Below are 18,714 nucleotides of genomic sequence, written 5' to 3' on the forward strand. Positions count from 1 at the left end.
AAGGAAAGGTGAAAAGTGTTAAATCATCATTTGCTGTGTGTTGCTACATAGCCCTGCAACAGAGAAGTGGTGGCTAGACCTAGTGTTTTAATCTTTAATTTCAATGTGGAATTTTGGACAGTATTTTGTGTCACTGGCAGATGGATGGTCCAGTAAGCCTGGAGAAGTTAGCCTTTTTCCTTCATGAAAATGTGAGAACAGAGTTTTTCCATGTTACAAATCATAGAACACAATTTTTAGAGACTTTCCAGCACTGTGACACTCCTTAATACCTATACTACGATTTCAAATCTTGATGTGAGCCTTGAATTTAAAGAGACACGTTCCATTTCAATGTTTGCAGGCGTCAGTCCAGAACAATTCCACTGTGAGCAACGTGCTTGGGGCTTCCAGTTAGCTTCAGTATGGTATGAATTTAATCGTTACACAGAAAGAAATCATTTCATTCAGTACAAACTTTTGATCAGTTCCACTTAGGAAAATACATTAAATTGAGAGGATATTAAGTAATTGACCAAAGGCACATCTGAGCACCGCCAAGGCAGTGGGCTGGCTTGCTGTCTGGCTTATTAATTTTTTAATGCTGTAAACATGGTAGTAGAAAATCATCGTTTCGACATGGGATTACAGGCTTCTGCTGCCTAAACCCTTCTCCCTAGTCCCCGGCATGGAAAGTAAAATCTGTTACATCCTGCTGTTCTTTCTGTGGTTTCTGAAACAAAACTTTGAGAGAAAAACTCTGGTCTCAGAAGACCCTGTGGGAAATGAGGAACTTGCAAATGCTACTGTAGTTGTGTAATGTTGACAGTATGAGCTGAGTGATCCTTATACAGATTGGAAATACATGAGCATCTATGTAATACGCAACAATAAAAGTCTCCAGGATGTTAGGAGAACAAAACAGGAGAAGCAAATGGGGTGTGTGGGGTACAGGCTCTGCTGCCACCAGGATAGCCTAAGCATTCATGAACTTTGTTAGAAGCACAAAAATCAGAGATGGAAAGTTACCATCAAGTGGAAAGACCACGCATTTCAAAGAATGAGTCTGTACACTATATATTTTTGCTTCTTTATTTAGTAGAAGCATGCAATTCTTGTAGGGAAGAGATTGGAGAGTCACAGTGATGTTGACAGCTTTGTTTTTAGAGTTCTGTGTCCATACAAAGAGTAAAAAATCAGCTGCGGATCTTCATGACAGCAATTTGCAAGACTAGAGCATTAAAACACTATCTATATATGCATCAAATATAATCTCTTTCAAAAGTCAGATCTCCTTTTTTATCTGAGCACAGATGCTTGATTAGTAACTATCTGAATCTGACAACTGTCACTACAGAGTGATTATGAATCATTAGGTTAATACAATTACTAGGTTACTACTTTTACGAGATCAATTACTTACTATAACAGCTTTTTTAATCTAGACAATCAGACAGAGATTATATAATTGAGTTTACATTTTAGAAAAGATTCATAATGATACTCTTGAAGGCTGGGTATTTGGAAACAACTACAGCTGAGTCTAAAAGTAATATCTGTAGTTGCTTATAGGATTTAGAACTTCATGTGAGAAAGTATTGTCTTCACCATCACCATCACTATCAGGTTGTTTAAGGCAATTTTCTCAGGGATCCTCTTTGGTTCCTATACTGGTTAAACTTCCTGGATCCTTGAATGTTGGTGGTGCTCCATAGTATGTGGGGAAAAAAAAGTCAATTTCCCTTCTCTCTCCATGAAAAGAATTTTTCAGTTTATTTACAAAACTCTCTGGAATGACAAGGAGCCATTTGTGGTTGTTGTGGCTGATTTCTGTTGTGCTGAAAATGCTAGGAGACTGCATAAAACTCTGCACCCCTGGTGAGATTTTTCAGCCTGTTGATGCTCTTTCTAACTGAATTCAGAGGAAAAGTGTTCTGGCTGCCAGTACACTTAATTTTCAGGATCACTTTGCCAGACATGTGTTTAATAATGATGAGGCAATCCCCAGTGAGGTCTTGGCCATTTGGGCCAAGGGCCTCCTTGCTCGTAGACACCACTACAAAACAGTTATGGATACTCCCTGAGACTGTGGAACAGTCCCATACTCACGTTTCTGTTGCTTTTTAGAATTCCTGATACTTGGTGTATAAAATAGGTTGGTTTCTTTTCCCTCAGATGTGAAGTGCCTCTTGAAGGGAAAAATATTGTCAAGCCAGGCAGATGTTTGTAGAATTTTTTTTTTTGTTTCATATAAGATCTTTTTCCTTCAAAACATAGGAAGACACTTGAGAATCCTCTTTGCTACATGCTTTGTATCAGAAGGCAGCAGTACTCTGAAGTAAAACAAAAGTCAAGCAAATCTCCGGAGGAGTTACCACCCTCTCAGAAAGAAGTCCTAAAATATTTGTGAAGACCAAATTACAAAGAGAAGCAGAAGACATTAAGCCTTTAACTTCTAGACTTAAGACTTCTAGACAGATTTTCCTCTTTGCCTCTTTTGCAGGAGCCACAGATTCCTGTAGATCCAGAAGAGGCTGAACAGAGAATCCACATTCCTCAGCTATCACCACTGACTCAGTTGCATCCCAGAACACTTATTGCCAGTCCAGTGCAGTAATTGCAATGTACAGGTTTACCTTCCCTAGCTGCTCCCCCACCACAGCACATCCAGTCCCTTGCCCAGTGATCAAGAAGAGCTTGGCTTGCAAGACTCAACTCAGGTTTCCCCTTGGCCCAGGCTAGCAATCTATTTAGCACTGATAATACAAATTTATCCAGCCCATGCATACTGGCTCTCCCAGGGCTGTCCTACCACTCCTGGGCTTTGTCCTTGCTCCACACTGCCTGTTGCCTACAGGACAGTTCAGCATTTTTGCCCCACTAATTGCGTGTCCCACCTCTAACGCGTTTCCAGACAAAGGAGCACTGTCCAAGAAAGAGTCTGAGCAAATACGCTGTGGTTTGCAAACTGAATTCCTTAATGACTTTCTCATTAGAAGAGCTGACTGCCAAATGCTCTTTGCGCTTGCCTAAAGGACGGCCTGCATGATTGAGAGTAGCTCTGACTTACATGAAGCATTGTTTTCAGGCCACCACCACAGGCAGCTGCTTCTCACTAGGCAAGGAAAGAGAAAGGAACGCGAGTGAGCGCTCAGAGCAATCAAATGACACGAGAACCCGTGGGATTTCCCATCCCAAATCCCCACCACCACAAGGGCTAATGTCCGTGTGGACACTGCCTGGTGGTAAGAGCTGAGGTGGGGTCTGGCTCTCCTGGCAAGGGGCAGCCCAGCTGGGAAGGCCAAATTCCAGAGCAGCTCTGCTGTGAAAATATTTCCTGTGAGAATGTGCAAGCCTGAGAAACCAGGAGCAGCAGCAGGGATGGATTTCATTTGCGTAGTACATCCATTTCAAGAGCAAACCTCTAAATGGACATCTTGTTGTTGGAGAGCAGTGATGAGACAATGCACCTCAGCTGTGGCAAAGGGGCAAAAAAACATTCTTCTACCCTGTGCTTTCCCCCAGCTTCAGAACACATGCCCAGCTGGATTTCTCCTGTATTTCCTTATTTCCGTGTTTTCTGATCCCATAAACTTTAATCTATACATGGAGTAAAACTGATTGAAGGATGTCTTTGCAAAGGTTTGGAATTTATTTGCTGCATGCGGTCAAAATCAAGCTTCTCATCCACAAAAGTTCAGATTCAAACTCGGCTCCTTATCCTTAACTTTCTATTTTTAATAGAGACCACAACTCATTGTTTCCAGAGTAGGGCTTTGGAAAATATTCTGAGATTTCATTTGCTAATGAGACTTAAAACTAATATCTGGACAAACGGCTTGCACAAAAAGAGGCCTCTGAGTAAAAAAGGGCTTAAAGCCAGAGAGGAGAGGGGAATAGTTCAACATTCATTTAGGGTCTTCTTTAACCTCTAGTATTTAGGTTTTAGAAAAAGAAAAAAGAAGGGATAGGTTTTGGACATATAGCCAGTCATGAATCTGCAAACGAGTAGTTTGTACCACTTCTGGCTGATGTTTGTGTAAGAGCTGAGAAAGAACTTGTCTGTGGGTCTCTGTGCTCCCACCATTTGCTTTGCCCCCTGCTGTGCTGCATTTTCCATCCCTGAGAGTCTGTGATTTCACTGTAATCAAAAAGTGTTAGGATACAAGAGGGTGGAGCACTCAGTGGTTAGTAGGGTCATGCCTAGAATATTTCATCCTCATTGAGTCAGTTCTGAACATTGTTGAGAATTTTTTATATTTCATTTTTTATATTTTTTTTTTGTCTTTGTAATGGAGCAGGCTGCACCAAAGACTAAGTGGTTTCAAGCAAGTGTATTTAGCAAGAGCATTTCTTGGACATATTTGCAATACTACAGTCCATACCTCCTGGTTCTGCAGCCAGTGTCTAACCCACAAGGCCACAATGCCCAGCCCTCTGCCAAGGCACTGAATCTCTCTTCATCCCTCTTACCACATCTATAATTTGTGGCTAACAGGAGTGGTCTGTGCTCTCCTAGTGCTTTATCACCTGCTTTTACACTTTGAAGTGTTTCTTAACTTGGATATACATTATTTACCCATTTCTACTCTTGACCTAAGAATAGAAATTTGAAGCAATGCTTACACCTGGTGTACCATGATTGGATTTCACCAGATAGGGTTTATGTTTCCAGCTTCTTGTGGCACATCACATAAACTCTGAGCTCAGTGTCTGATACAGGGAAAAAGGTAAAACTTCTGGTTGCTTCCTTGGGGTTATGGTTGCAGTTGCTGAAGCACTGAGATCTCCAGGTTCTAACAATTTGCTGAAATGAGAGAGGAAGAGTAAGGGCCAATTCTGTACCCAGAAGATTGAATGGATTCTGGAATCCCTTCAATCCCACCCAGCCTTTGCAGCAGGGGAAGGACTGGCCCATGCTTTGCAAGGATATGGCAAGCATCTGGATCTGAACCAGAGAGGGAGGAGGCTGAGAGGTAACAGGAACGAGATCTTCAGCTGGAGCTTGGAGATGCCTAATTTCAAACACGTTATCTCATTCTTTAGGCACAAATATTTTTGCTTCACAATTTTTTTTCTCCCAGGTTCCATGACAAAGCCCAGTGCTTTCAGAGAATGCCAGTTTCTGGAGCATGCAGTTTGTCCCTCCCTGCTTTGATTCTTTCCTGGGCAGAATAAGGGTCTACCCTTACTGCAAGACAAAGGAGAAAGTATTTTATTACACAGATACAAGACTCAAACAAATGCCAGATACAGTAAGATACAATAAAAAAGAGCATCTCTTTAATAATTTTTAAGAGAAAAAAGCCATGCTTCATTTAAAATATTAATTCTGACTTTTCAGTGATATTTTTTTCTAAGAATTTCCAAGAACTGGAATTTATTTTGCTTCACACATTCAATTATAACATGACATGAAATCAATGGAGCTTGACTTGCATATTTTATCCTATTTCTTGTTCCATAACTCTAGCAATAACATTCTCCATTTGGAACTAGAGGCTTTCCTTTTTTGCTGTGTTATTAGTATGAATGTATCTGGAATGCATGAAAAGAGGCAGAAATTCTGAAAATTGCTAAGAGTATGTTTTATTTTATACTTAGTACTTCTGGAGTTGAAGGGGGGATGGAAATTGGCCATGTAATGGATCTTAGCTATAGAGAATTATCATATTTCAATAGTAAAGTATTGCCTGTCTCGGCTCACACACACATCTTGACCTCAGAGCAGTTGCACATAATGTTTTCTCTGTCAAGAGAATCTATTCATAATGATGTGTCACAGGTGCTCACACATAATATGTTTCCAGTCAAAAGTGATCATCCATATTTTATATAGCAGCTTTGATGACAAATATTTTGTACTTCAGCTGCTTTTTCATCCAACTGTCAGCCTTAATGAAGGAAAGTCACAGATAGTTTTTAAATAATGTCAGCTTCTTAGATCACATTACTGTGTCTGCCTTTTAAAGTAGTTTCATACAAGGGCCACAGACAGAGGAGAGAGGCAAAGACATTTTCATTTACTTAAATTTAAAAAGAAATTTTTTTCCAGGCTCTTAATCTCAAAATAAATAAGCTCTGTATCTTTGGAATATTTTCGGACAAAAAAAGTGTTATATTTATTGAGTATACTCAGTATTTTGAGAGTCTCGTGAAAGCAAGTATGATAACTGAATTGGGGTTGCAACTTCTCACTGTGCTGGATACCATTTATTCCCATAGTGGTGTCATGTCCTCATTGTAAGCACACTTTCCTCTAGGTTGTGCTGCAAAATGAGTGCTTCAGTATGCACAGAGAATTGAGTTCTTGTATTCTTACTGAAATTGTTAGTTCACAGCAATGCCAAAATTTGTGCATCTCGTGTATGTCCAGGCCTACTAAGAGAAATAACTCTCATTCCTTATTTTATTAATGAAAGAGTGAACTTGAATTCCTTTTGAGTTTCTTCAGACCACAGGACTTGTCACTGAAACCTCAGAGCACAGAGAAGTGCTTTTCCCACTCATGGGACATGTCTTTTCTGCTGAGAGTGTAAGTGAACCAAGTACAGAGGTGTCCCTGAACTTCCCTGCCAGGCAACCCTTCCCTAAGCAGCAGGCAGTGGTGGCTCTCAACATGTGAGACATGGATTCCCATGGACTCCTGGTCTGCCTCCAAGGGCTCCACAGAAAGGAGCTGAAAAAAACAAGTTAATTGTGTGTGCAAGCTATTTAGCAGTGTCTGCAGAGCAAAATAAAGTCAAAGCACTAAAACAGGCAATGACACCACGGCATGTGTATATTTATAAAATTATCACAGGCCTGAGGAGAAGGCAGAACAGCAAGCCTATAATATTTAGAAATACAAGTTATAAATTTAGTTTCAATTTATTTAAGAAAGCAAGCAAGAAGGAATTAAAAATAGGTAACAACTTCTAAAGCACAGGAGGATGCAAAACTTTATTCTCTACCACCTAGAAGTAATGAACTTCAGTGTATCACGGAGCAGATTGTCTGCTACTGAAAAGACAGTCTGCAAACAGCATCCTCTTTCCTGCTATCCCCAAGCCCCTAAAAAAGTTAGGCAGTGTCTGTAATAAATTTTGCTTTCCTTGTCTGAAGAATTAGAACAATTCAATTGAAAGGCAAATATAATCCTACCTATGCTACATGCTGAGACTGGAGCAGGGTGAATGCCACAGTTAAGTCTAAACATCAGGTTGTAATTGTTAGAGATTAAAAACATGCCAGAGAGAACATTCCAGGGAAAGAAGGAGGGTGAGAAGGATGGCTCTCCTGTGTCTTTTTTTTAAGGTAAAATATTACCAGATCTTACAAGGGCATATTCCTGAACAGCAGAACCCAAATAAAATGGCATTTAGTCAATGAAAAAATCATACACTAGATCGATTTTTAATCATCTAACTTGTAAAAGCAAGAATAAGTGAACATGAATTTATCTGCTGAGCCAAGTGCACACAAGGCAGAAAAGCCCCTGAAAATAGGGAAAAGAAAAATGAATGTTCTCTAAAATTTCAAAGATCATTTACTGTTGGCTATTTCTGCAAGATGTGAAGATGTCAGCTGAGCTTCTCATTTTTATGCAGACGAAATAATTTCTGAAATGACAAGTGAGGTCATAAGAGACACAAGAAAAAATGAGGTAATCTGTAAGAGCTGTCAGAGAGATGGATGGTCCATCCTTCCAAGTGGAGAGGAACCATTATTTCATGGTCTTGTTTAATGTATTGTTCTCTCACAGTTTGTTTGTTTTTGTTTTTTTTCCCAATTCTTTTCTTCTCAGTGCATCCTAACGTGAGCCAGGGTTGCCAAGGAGGGTGTGCTACATGCTCAGACTACAATGGATGCCTGTCATGTAAGCCCAGGCTGTTTTTTGTTCTGGAGAGGATTGGCATGAAACAGATTGGAGTGTGTCTTTCCTCATGTCCAAGCGGATACTATGGGACACGGTATCCTGACATTAATAAGTGTGCAAGTAAGTGCTGGGGAAAGGGGAACCACATGGATTTGTCTGTTCTCTCTTGAATGCTGTGTCTCCTTAGGAGTCAAGTTGAAGGAGAAGGAGGCAGTCAGGCTGTGTCCTTATTTGTTCAGTTCTTTGTATTAGTGCAGTAAATATTAACCCAAGCAAGAAGTTAAAGATCACAAAATGGCCTAAAGCTCAGGGACCCTGGCTCTGCATGAATGACCTGCCTAGAGCCCAGGTGATGGCCTCCTCCTCCTCCTCCTCTACATCTCCACGTGAAGAAGCACCAGTGGGCACCAGGCATGGCACTTCAGAGGCAAGAGAATGCTGGCAGCTCTGAAGAGAGAGAGGGGACTGAGGAATGCTGAATCTAGGTGGCTGGAGCTGTTTAACCCACTGCCCTTACCTGCCTGACCCCTGCAATAAGGAGAGAACATGGCAGGTGGCATTCTTGGAGGTGGGATTTGCCCTGGTCTCTTTATAACCTGTCTCATGCTCATTGTAGTCCTCTGAATGCCTGTAGAAGCTGGACAGGCTTCAGCTGGCCAGGTTTCAGCCTGATTTGGGGGAATTTATTGATTTGTGTTGTCTCTGGGCTGAGCGACAGAGAAGCCAAATCTATTCTTTACTGCTCAGGCAACATTTTGACCCCACTATGGATTTTTGAACCATAAATGAACTGGAAAAGATCGCAATGTCCTCCCCACTCCTCTTTTTGTGGTTGAATTCACTGTTTTTAATCCCATAGGTGATATAAAAACATAAGAGCAATGGCCAAGAAACTCTCCCAGTCTTTACCTGGTAATAAAAGTTATTTAATGAATGGACCCCAGAGTAAAGTCTTACAGGGTAACTTGACACTGCAAAGTATTTGCTCACTTTTTAGCAGTGTGTGGCCTTGCATATCAAACATGAGCCGTGCCATACATAAGGTTTTATGCATTTGTCTTTAAAATTTCTGAGAACTGGGAAATATATCAACAATGCCAATTTGGGTAGTCATATAGGGAATACACTAAGTACTATAGAACATCTGATTGAACATCAGGGAACCATTTAAAGAATAAGAAAGATATGTTGATCAAAACCACTCCTAAGCAGATTCTAAATTCTGTCATATTGTTTTTCTCTTGGATGAATATTTTTTATCTCCTGGAGACAAGTAGTGTGGAGCCAACCCAGTACTTTTGTCCCATGGGGTTAACTAGTACCTGTGTGGTGCCAGTGTAGGGCATAAACAGCACAGTGTGATTCTCATGTGCTGTGCTCTGCCTGCCATTTGCATAGGTCTCCAAGAAGAATAGGAGTGTGAGGCTGTTCAGCATCAGGCCATCCCCTCTAAATTCTCACCCATGCCAGGGTCACTTGTGGTTGGCCTCACCATGTATACTGGCCAGGAAGAAGACCTACCATAATCTGCTTCCTTTGAGGATTATCTGACATTGCTAGAATTGTGTGGTTCTGGTACATGTGAGAGAACCCACGGTAGTTCATGGCAAAGAGCAACAACTGTTGTTTACTGTTTGCATTTCAGAATGTAAAGCTGACTGTGATACCTGCTTCACCAGAAACTTCTGCACAAAGTGTAAAAGTGGGTTTTACTTATTCAGTGGAAAGTGCCTTGAAAAGTGCCCTGATGGGCTGGAAGCCAACAACCACACGATGGAGTGCACTAGTGTTGGTGAGTCTGCTCCCCATGTCCTGTCTCGTGTTCTCAGAGGGAATCTAAGTGGGATCTAAGGAAGGCATGATCAGTTACAACACCAGGGAAGTGCAACTTAAAATTAAAATGTTATTCATAATAAGATATATTCCCCAGCACAAAAAAGTCAAGGTATTTCCCGAGTCTGCCACTTCACAAGAGGCACAAACTTGGTTGTGTCCCACAAACACAGCCTTGATGTTAAGGGCAATTCTGCCAGAGGAAGGATAGCCTGATAGGTCTGCTCTGAGGTAGCAAGATATACATCTCTTGCTCAGTTACAGGGTTATGCAGCACCACTAATACCATAGTTTCAAAAACTCTGAGTCAGATCCCACATGTAGTTTAAAAAAGATTAAAATACTAATGGCTTTACTTTAGCTCCCTTGTACTACCAGAGCCTTCAGAGCATGCATGCAACAACATTTTGAAGCTTACCTTTTCAAAGGTGAAGGCTAGAAACTAATATATTAAGGAAACATCTCCCCTAAAAACTCTCCAATCTCCAAAATGGTATATGTGAATAATCACCTGACTTCAGAAAATGAGAATTAAAATAAAACACCAAATAGGGTGTCACTGACCCTGAAGGAGTGAGATTGACGTCATAGTGACTCACTGGCTGTGGAGAAGAGACCTGCTTTTGTATCTTCAGCCTCTGACTCAAAAGCTCCAATTATTCACACAAGGACAATTTTCAGAGGCCACCACACCTAACTGTCTGCTCCAATGCTCTGCCATCCCTCCAAATGAAAGGAGAACAAGTGATGTGTTTGCCTGTGAGCAGCTGCAGTTAGCATCCCCCACCACGGGAACACTCAAGCTGTGGCAGGGTTCAGCTTATTTTAGTACCTTGGTTGTGAATTGTGATGGCTGAGGGCTGTGAGATGCAGTGAACATGGTAAATAAAACTCTTTCAGCCACCAGCAGCCTGGGAGCACATGGACACAGTCTGGCCATGATGGAAATCTTCCCCAAAATCTTCCCCAAACTATCATGCACATAGCTCTCCCTGGCATCAAGTGTTTTGGAGGGGAAGTAATGCAGGAATAAAAATAATTTGCACTAGTTTGGCATTTTCCTTCTCAAATATATACTAATTCAGGTGAATTTTCATCTTTGAAAGAAATTCAAGGGATCATTTTTGTTTCTTGATGGCTGTTTCCAACTGCTGTAGACTCAGCTGCTTTAACAATGAGTCAGCCTCAGAGAGGAAAAGCCATTTAAAGCTATGGAGTAAAAAAGGAACCTTTTCGTGCACGTGAAAGCCAATTATTTTAACAAAAGAGCTCCAGTGTAACATGAAAAAAATGACCCACATGACGATCCACTGGAGGAAGGCTCAGAGATTGCCTGAAGTCAGTTGTATTTCTAGGTTTCAGAAAATTCAGAAGTAAAATCTGGATCTGGAAAAATGTTGACTCACTAATTCCTCCTTATAGAGGGACTAGAAGCCTTTCCTTTTTCATTGGTGACTTGTAATCTTAAGCATGCAGTTGGACTTCAAGTAAATATATATATTTCCTTTCTTTTTGCAAGAGAAAGATAGTGAGATGGAATAAAAGAAGGATAGCTATTAAAAACATATTGCTAACTTTCCAAAGTTAATTCCAATTTTTATTTACACTCTTTGGACAAGTGTGAAATGACACACCTTCTGGCTTCCAAATAGTATAGGATGCACATTCACATTACTCTGGTTTAGAAAGGGTAACCTACACCATTCTGAAAAGCTTGAAACCTCACACTGACCCAAATTTCCCTCTGCTTTGCCTGTTTCCAGCTTGTGTATGCAATAGATGATGGCTCTTTAGATGGCCAGACACTTCTAATTACACTTCTAATGTAACATCTTTTGGTATTAGTTGGTCCTTTATAACTATCAATCTCCAAATTTCCATCTTTGAGACAAGCTACAGTAGCTTGACCCAATGACTTCACTCACCTTTCACACAGGCATGACTAAAGTTCATTCCACAGAGGCTAAAAGGATTTACACCTCCATCAAACTAAAGCAAAGTCAGAACAAACCCCAGTAACTGATATCATTTTTGAGATCAGTTGTGCTGTTACTGCCTTGTTTCAGGAATGGAATTACAAAACAGTGAGTAGAAGATAGTAACTGACTTATTTTGTGCTGTATATCCTCAACAGTCCAATTCATTGCTGCAACTCACTACTGATTAATTCCATTCGTTTTTAACCCCTTTTGGCTGATGTTGAATGAAAATAATGTCCCATATGTATTCTGTATACAAAAATATATTGGTCAGGCTCAGTTTGTTCTATGTTTATTGCAGTGCACTGTGAAACTAGTGAGTGGAGTCCATGGAGCCCTTGCATGAAGAAAGGAAAAACTTGTGGTTTCAAAAGAGGAAATGAAGTAAGGGTCAGAGAGATCGTACAGCATCCATCAGCAAGGGGAAATCCTTGCCCAGCTACAACCGAGAGCAGAAAATGTATTGTACAAAGAAAGAGATGTCAGAAGGAAGGAAAAGGTACCAAGTTATCATCATCATAATATGAGATTCATATCGTGTTTGTTTAAAAATTTACACCTGAATTCTTAGGCCTCAGTTTCAGGCTTCACCAAAGCTGCCATTAATGTGGTGCTTTTTGGGCCAGAGAAAATTGTGCCTTTGCCTGGAGTAAATAAAATCCTAGCACCGCTCAAATAATGTGCTTTGTGTGATCTAGAAAGGACAGGGTGGGCTGGAAGGGAAGGCACTTTGTCTCCCAATTCTGTCTGCTGCAAGAGTTGCCAAGATGAAAAGTTGCACTGTAGTACTCAGAACAAAATGATCCATCATAAAACATGTTGTGGTGGGTGTTATGTATTGGGTATCAGGCAGCCAAGTTTCATACTTCAATAGAGGGATTCCTCCAAACCAATTCCTGTTTCATGCTTCCCTACAAGTAAGATGTTAACTATTGTAAATGGCCAGGGTTGCTGCAGATGACTTATGGAAATGCTCAAGGGGCTTGGATCTTGTAACCCTTCTGAAGGTTGGCTCATTCCCTGGGGATGTACCTCGTGAGAAGGGAAATAATGTTATTAGAGAGAGTCCAAATGAGCACCACAAAGATGGTGAAGGCCCTTGAGGGAAAGTCATATGAGGAGCTGAGGTCACTTGGTGTGTTCAGCCTGGAGAAGGGGAGATTGAGGGGACATTCCCCTTGCTGTCTACAACTTCCTTGTGAAGGGAAGGGACAGACATTGATTTTTCTCTGTGGTGACCAGTGCCAGGACAAAAGGGATTGGCCTGAAGTTGCATCAGGAGAGGTTCAGTTTGGATATTAGGAAAAGATTCTTCCCTCAGAGGGTTGTTGGGCACTGGAGCAGGCTCCCCAGGGAAGTGGGACAGCACCAAGCCTGACACAGCTCAAGAAGCATTTGGACAATGCTCTCAGACACATGATGTGACTCTTGGGGTGTCTTGCTCAAGGCCAGGAGTTGGACTTGATAATCCTTGAGGGTCCCTTCCAACTCAGTGTATTTTCTGTGATTCTATGGTTAGAAGGAGGATCTTATGGACCAGATAGCTACAGGTGACTCCTCCTCACCCAAAAACTGGGTATATCTACTGATCTATAGGGAGTAGATATCAATATCACCTGCTCTTTCTTGTGTCAGGCAGTATCCTGAATGGGTAGAGAGGTGTACCTGTGTCAAGGTCACAGTCAAGACAACCTATTTACAGATTCCCTTTAGTAATATAGATTTCTATGTTCAAAATGTCTGTGCTTGCTTCTGTTCCTACACAGTGGCACAACTTGAAACAGCCTCTCATTAGCCCACTGTAACACTTTCCCTACCAAAGCCTAATCTTGACAGAGATAAAAATATAGGACTGAATTGTAATTTTGGACTATGAAACTGGGTTTTTTTGAGGCGATGATATTGTGTGTTTGCTTATAGCAATTTGGCAAACACTTCAGATTGGACAAGGCATTTCTGTCTGAGAAATGCCTGCTGTTCCTGTGTAATAAGAACTTTAGAAGAAACTGCTCACGTATTTTGCTATCCATTCTTATTTTATGGGATTTGAGCCAAACTATACTTGAAAAATACTGTGCACTGCAAGAATTTGTTCACAATCATGAATCTTTCTCTTTCCTTCTTTCCATCTTTTCTGCAATATGCATAAAGGTGGGCATTTTTCCTTCTTTTTAGCAAGTTCCAGTCTGTATTCCAGCCTGTTTTATGCTCAGTAGATAATTCCTTCAAAAGAGGAACCTATATTCCCGCTCTGTCTGTGCCCTTGGGATTTATATGCCTGTGTCTGAGACCCATGGGTTTTTTTTTTTGTTCTGACATTCGCCTTCTTAGTATTCACAGAAGTCTTTCCATTCACATTCATCGTTTCAGGGAGATGAACTTATTTTTTTTTTTTTTTTTTAAAGAAAGATAATTCTTAATAAAACTGAGGAATATCACATATGAAACATCAGGCTAAAAGAGTTTCAAGGGATGAATTATGGTAACAAATTAGGAAGGTAAGAATTAAGCTAAAAGATTTCCTTCTATTCCTACTGAAATGGGGAAACAATGCTTTCCAACTTGATCTCCAGGCAACATATCTTCCCTACTGCAACTGTCCCTTATTACACAAAAAGAAACTTCTATTCCCCTTTGAACAATAGAATAATTGCCCAAGAAAGAGAGCCAGGCTCTGTTCTTAAGGCTAGCTGTGCCCTGTAAGTGAGTGCAGATGGAGGTGACAACAGAAACACTTGAAAGGAAAGGGAAAGTCAGGAAGTTCATATTTACTGTTGAGAAATATTGAAAAGGGTCTTTTGTGTTGTACAACTCCTTGTGGCTGCTCAGGCACTGCTTTAGAGTTGAACTTCCATGGCACTGGCTTTTGAAGTGCTGCAGCAGACCCAGCAGTGACCAGCAGTGCTGCTAATCTTCTCTCCACGACCATGGAGAAAGGGTCAGCTCGGTCACTCTCAGCCATTTCCATGTTGGATGGATGTCTGTGGCTGAGGGATTTAGGGCAAAGACCACATGATGACGGGGTGTGCTCGTCACAGATGCCTCAATGACTTTGCAGAAGACGTTGAGGTCAGCGACAGGATGTTACTCAGCGAAGGCTCTGCTATCGCACAGCAGCAAGGACACGGCTCTGGAACAGCTACACAAAGTGAGATAAAGCAGATGAAGAGGCCTTTTCTTCTCTGTTTGTTTCCATCTGCTGGTGTGTCATCGAAGCTGATGAGATGTCTTGCAACCTTTTTTTCCCTTACTGGCTGTGCAATGGTGCTTTACTGTGAGAGGATGCTAATATTTTCAGAATAGATGCAAACAAATGGGAATAGTGAAGATAAAAATTTTAGGCTCAATTAGCCTAAAAGGTTCTTTTAACTTATTTTAGCACTAAATTAGTTGATCCCAGTGTGATCTGACATGGTAATTCCCATGTGTTACACATTCAGGCTCCTTTTGTAGCTCAGTCCCATCCAAACCTCACTGTAATTTATTTCACCATTCTCCTCTCTTAATCCCATGATGGTGTGTTCTTTTTAGTCTGCATGATTATATGATATTAATTCCAGTTTTTTCTTCTTCCTTTTTTTCCCTCACACTTTTTGTTTTGTTCACCCAGTGCAGCGTATTGCAACTCTTACCTTCCCACAATTAACACGTTCTTGGCTCCTACCCTTTGCTGACAGATAAAAATTGAGACACGTGTTTCCTGTAGCCATGGCCATTAATGGCAAATGGCAAATAAATGTACTGGAAAAGCAAAACTTTCAGAGCTCCCCAAACACTGCTTATTATCCATCAATATTATTTCTCTGCCTTAATAGATGTGCTCTGGCCTAACACAAGTCCCTTTGGACTGCTGTCAGGAAATGTATGAGATTGACTTTTACTGGAAGAAAGACAAATATTCTGAAATTCTGATATTCTGCGTACAAAAGTATTTGTGGGGAAAGAATTGCATGTTTTCATGACTAATTCTGCCAAGAAGAGAATATTCACCATATGACTTTCTGTTGAGTCCCAGCTAAGCTCCCCCAGATATCTGACAATTTCAAGTATTTTCAGAGAATATGTTTTGACCAGTTTGAAGAGAATAAAAGCACTCACCAAAATTAGTATTAGTCATGAACAAGGGAGACACTTTAGAAATCTGGGTATTATCCAAGCCAGTAAACAGATTACATTGATTACACAGCTGCATTATTGTAAGGAAATAAATACATTTCAATTGTTTCTCATTCTTATATTGAATTTTTGCATGCTGGTGGTGTTTAGATGTTCAGAGGACAGAAGGAATAATAATTTAGCTGTGTCCCATTCTGTGCGAAAACAGACAAAATAAAGTTCCTGTTCCTGACAGGCAGGATTTCAAGCATTTGACATGAAGACATGGGAGGGTGAACATAGAATAGCATGTTTCTTTTTCACTGTGGAATGTAGCAATTGTCACCTTGTACAGTGTGAAAACAGGATAATCTTATGAGAGGAAGAAGGATAATTTTAGTCAAAATCCAAAAGACTACAACCCCCTGGAGGTGAGGTAGCTTGTCAGTTAAAGCTCTAACGAGGGCTTTAAGCTCTAATGAGAATAGAGATACTATGCCATGGGGTTTTTTTAAGTTTACAGCAGGAATAAGAGAAAGAGAAATGCCTTTGAGGTGAGGAGCTGAATTCTAGATGCAGACTGGTGAACAGAAGTGAACTAAGGGAACAGGATTTGTTGCTAAGGAGTTTTAATGAGGAAGCATATAAATTTTGGGTAAATAAATTAAAATAATTTAATTTCTATACTGTACAGCATACATGTGAATATAAAACTGCAGGTTTCATTAAATAGCCTAGAGAACTGAGACTCAGCTCATTTCTGTTGTTTTTTTGTACTACTTCTTCCACTTCTTATATGTCCACATAATTCTTCCAAACACCTTAAGCAGATCATGTCAGAAAAAGTCTTCAATTGGCTGTGGTGTGAGGAGGGACTCCAAGCAGGATGAGTGTATTTCAGGGGAACTACAGGTCAGCCACAGTAAAACAAAAATTGGGCTTGAAAAATACTCATGTCCAATACTAATTTTATCTAGTCTTGGCAAATCAGGTTAGAGCAGTGTTTTGTTGTGCTGATAAATGTGTAGTAATGGCTGTACACCATCTTGTTCAAATGAATAGTGGGTCTCTATACACTCCATACTTCAAAGATAAAACCTCTTCCCAAGGCAATGGAGGCCCACACCACTTCAGCAATTCCTCATAGCACTATTTTTAAACAAATATTTTTCAGATCAAAAACAATAATTAAAAATTGGGCAACAATTTAGATATTTCTGGTATTGACTACTTTTACTTAATCACATTTAAGTCCTAAGCATGACTATGTGGGAAAGTAAGATATTCCTATCACAGACCATTCCACAAGTCACATCCTCTCGCTCATATATAGCTCAGTGGCATTTAGAACAAGAGGGCTGGAGCACGTGAGCTGGGGAGACATCCCAGTGCACAGTTTGCTCGTGGAACTCTGAGAGATGGAGTGTCCTGTGTGAAGGTCACTAGTGTGGTTATGGTTAATGACCCTACTCCATGGCAGGTCACAGGGCTTCTGAAACCTCAAAATGAACACAAAGCTAATTACTGCATCCCTCTGTTTACATACTGCATATGCCAATGAGTCCTAACTCTGGCCTTTGTGAGCCTGAGTTACTATAATTGAGGAATCTGTCTTGTGAAGAGTTTGGTTGTTTATTTTCCGTTTGTTGCTGCCAAGAGGGCTTCTCATTTCCTTTCCTTGCAAGGGTTTTGACTCTTTAACTTTAACACATTTCCAGCCTCCAATAGTAGGGCTGCTGAGACTGGGAATCCACTAGTTGCAGCACCAAGGGAAATGGCATCCTGGGGATACCCCAAGCGAGGCAGAGCACTGTCAGCACCTGGCTGCCACTGCCACTGGCAGGCAAACATGGGCACAACCTACAGAAGAGATCTGGGGGAATAAGTTTCAGGGGGAAAAATAAGAAAAAAATTAATCAAGTTATTTGTGAATTGAAAATAGCTCATAGTAGAGGTTGTACTGAGTAGAAATCAAGGGCTGAAAAGGCTGGATAAAGCTATTTTTAACCTTGTATCATCTTCAAGATTTGATCATAGATAGTTTTGAAAGTTTTACTAAGTTACTACCTGCAAATGGAGGCATTAAAATCTGAACTAATTGCTAGCAATGTTTCATTCCTCTACAAGTTATTTTGTTTGTGCTACTGTGAACATTAACTTCTCATCAAACCTCCCAGTTCTGACAGACACACATGAACCACACAAGCAGATAGTACGTCCATGCTGTGTGATTCTGTATTTGTGGTACTACACATGAATTCACATCCTCTGCACACGTGCACTGCTGTGATCTCTGAATAATATGCATCTTGATGAACAGTTAAGTGAAGATGGTTGTGCCCTCAGATATCAAAATTAGTTTAAGCCCCACAGGATGCTGGGCAGACACTCTCTCTTGGAAGATGTTCTCCTTTCCTACTGCTAGCTCCTCTCTTGCCACCTTCTGCCTCTTCCTTGTCCTGGGGAGCCAGGGAGCAGTGGGGACATGACTCAGATGCCCTGAGGTCCTCTGGAGCATGCTATAAAAAAAGTGCTGGGCATGCTGATGATAAAAAGCATCAACCTCATATTAACAGGAATTGTGTCAAAGCTGAGACAGAAGTATGTGGTCAATTGTTCTTGTAAGAGAAGTGAATTAGAAAAAAGCTGATTGCATTCTTTCATTAAAATGTGAACAATGTGAGAGCTGTCCTCCTCAGATCACTAAACCAAATAAGGGATAGAAATCAGCTCTTTTTCTCTTCTGATCTTCCCTTTTGGTGCCTCCTTGTGCTCCAGAATTGGCTAGCTGACTGTATTTTCGATGCCTGAGCTTTGTAGGAAAAGCTGAAGGGAATACAAGCCTCTCAATAACCCTTCTTCTTCCCCCTTCCAAAGTATCCATCAGGTATTCATTGAGCACTAAATTTCCAGCACCTGCCTGAACTCTTCCATCTTGAATACAAATTTGGGATTGAAAGCTCCAGCTTC

The 18,714-nt window shown here is 40.7% G+C and overlaps 1 protein-coding gene across 1 annotated transcript in view; it reads left to right on the forward strand.

Annotated features, from left to right (window-relative positions):
• Positions 1 to 18,714, forward strand: part of RSPO3 (R-spondin 3) — a 57,677-nt gene that overhangs the window by 23,930 nt on the left and 15,033 nt on the right. Inside the window, exons 2-4 of the mRNA XM_056488821.1 lie at positions 7,766 to 7,957; positions 9,483 to 9,629; positions 11,951 to 12,148. Coding sequence (XP_056344796.1) covers positions 7,766 to 7,957; positions 9,483 to 9,629; positions 11,951 to 12,148 — 537 coding nt within the window. The remainder of the gene's footprint in view (positions 1 to 7,765; positions 7,958 to 9,482; positions 9,630 to 11,950; positions 12,149 to 18,714) is intronic.

Source organism: Oenanthe melanoleuca, chromosome 3 (genome assembly GCF_029582105.1).
Source record: "Oenanthe melanoleuca isolate GR-GAL-2019-014 chromosome 3, OMel1.0, whole genome shotgun sequence".
Lineage (NCBI taxonomy): Eukaryota > Metazoa > Chordata > Aves > Passeriformes > Muscicapidae > Oenanthe > Oenanthe melanoleuca.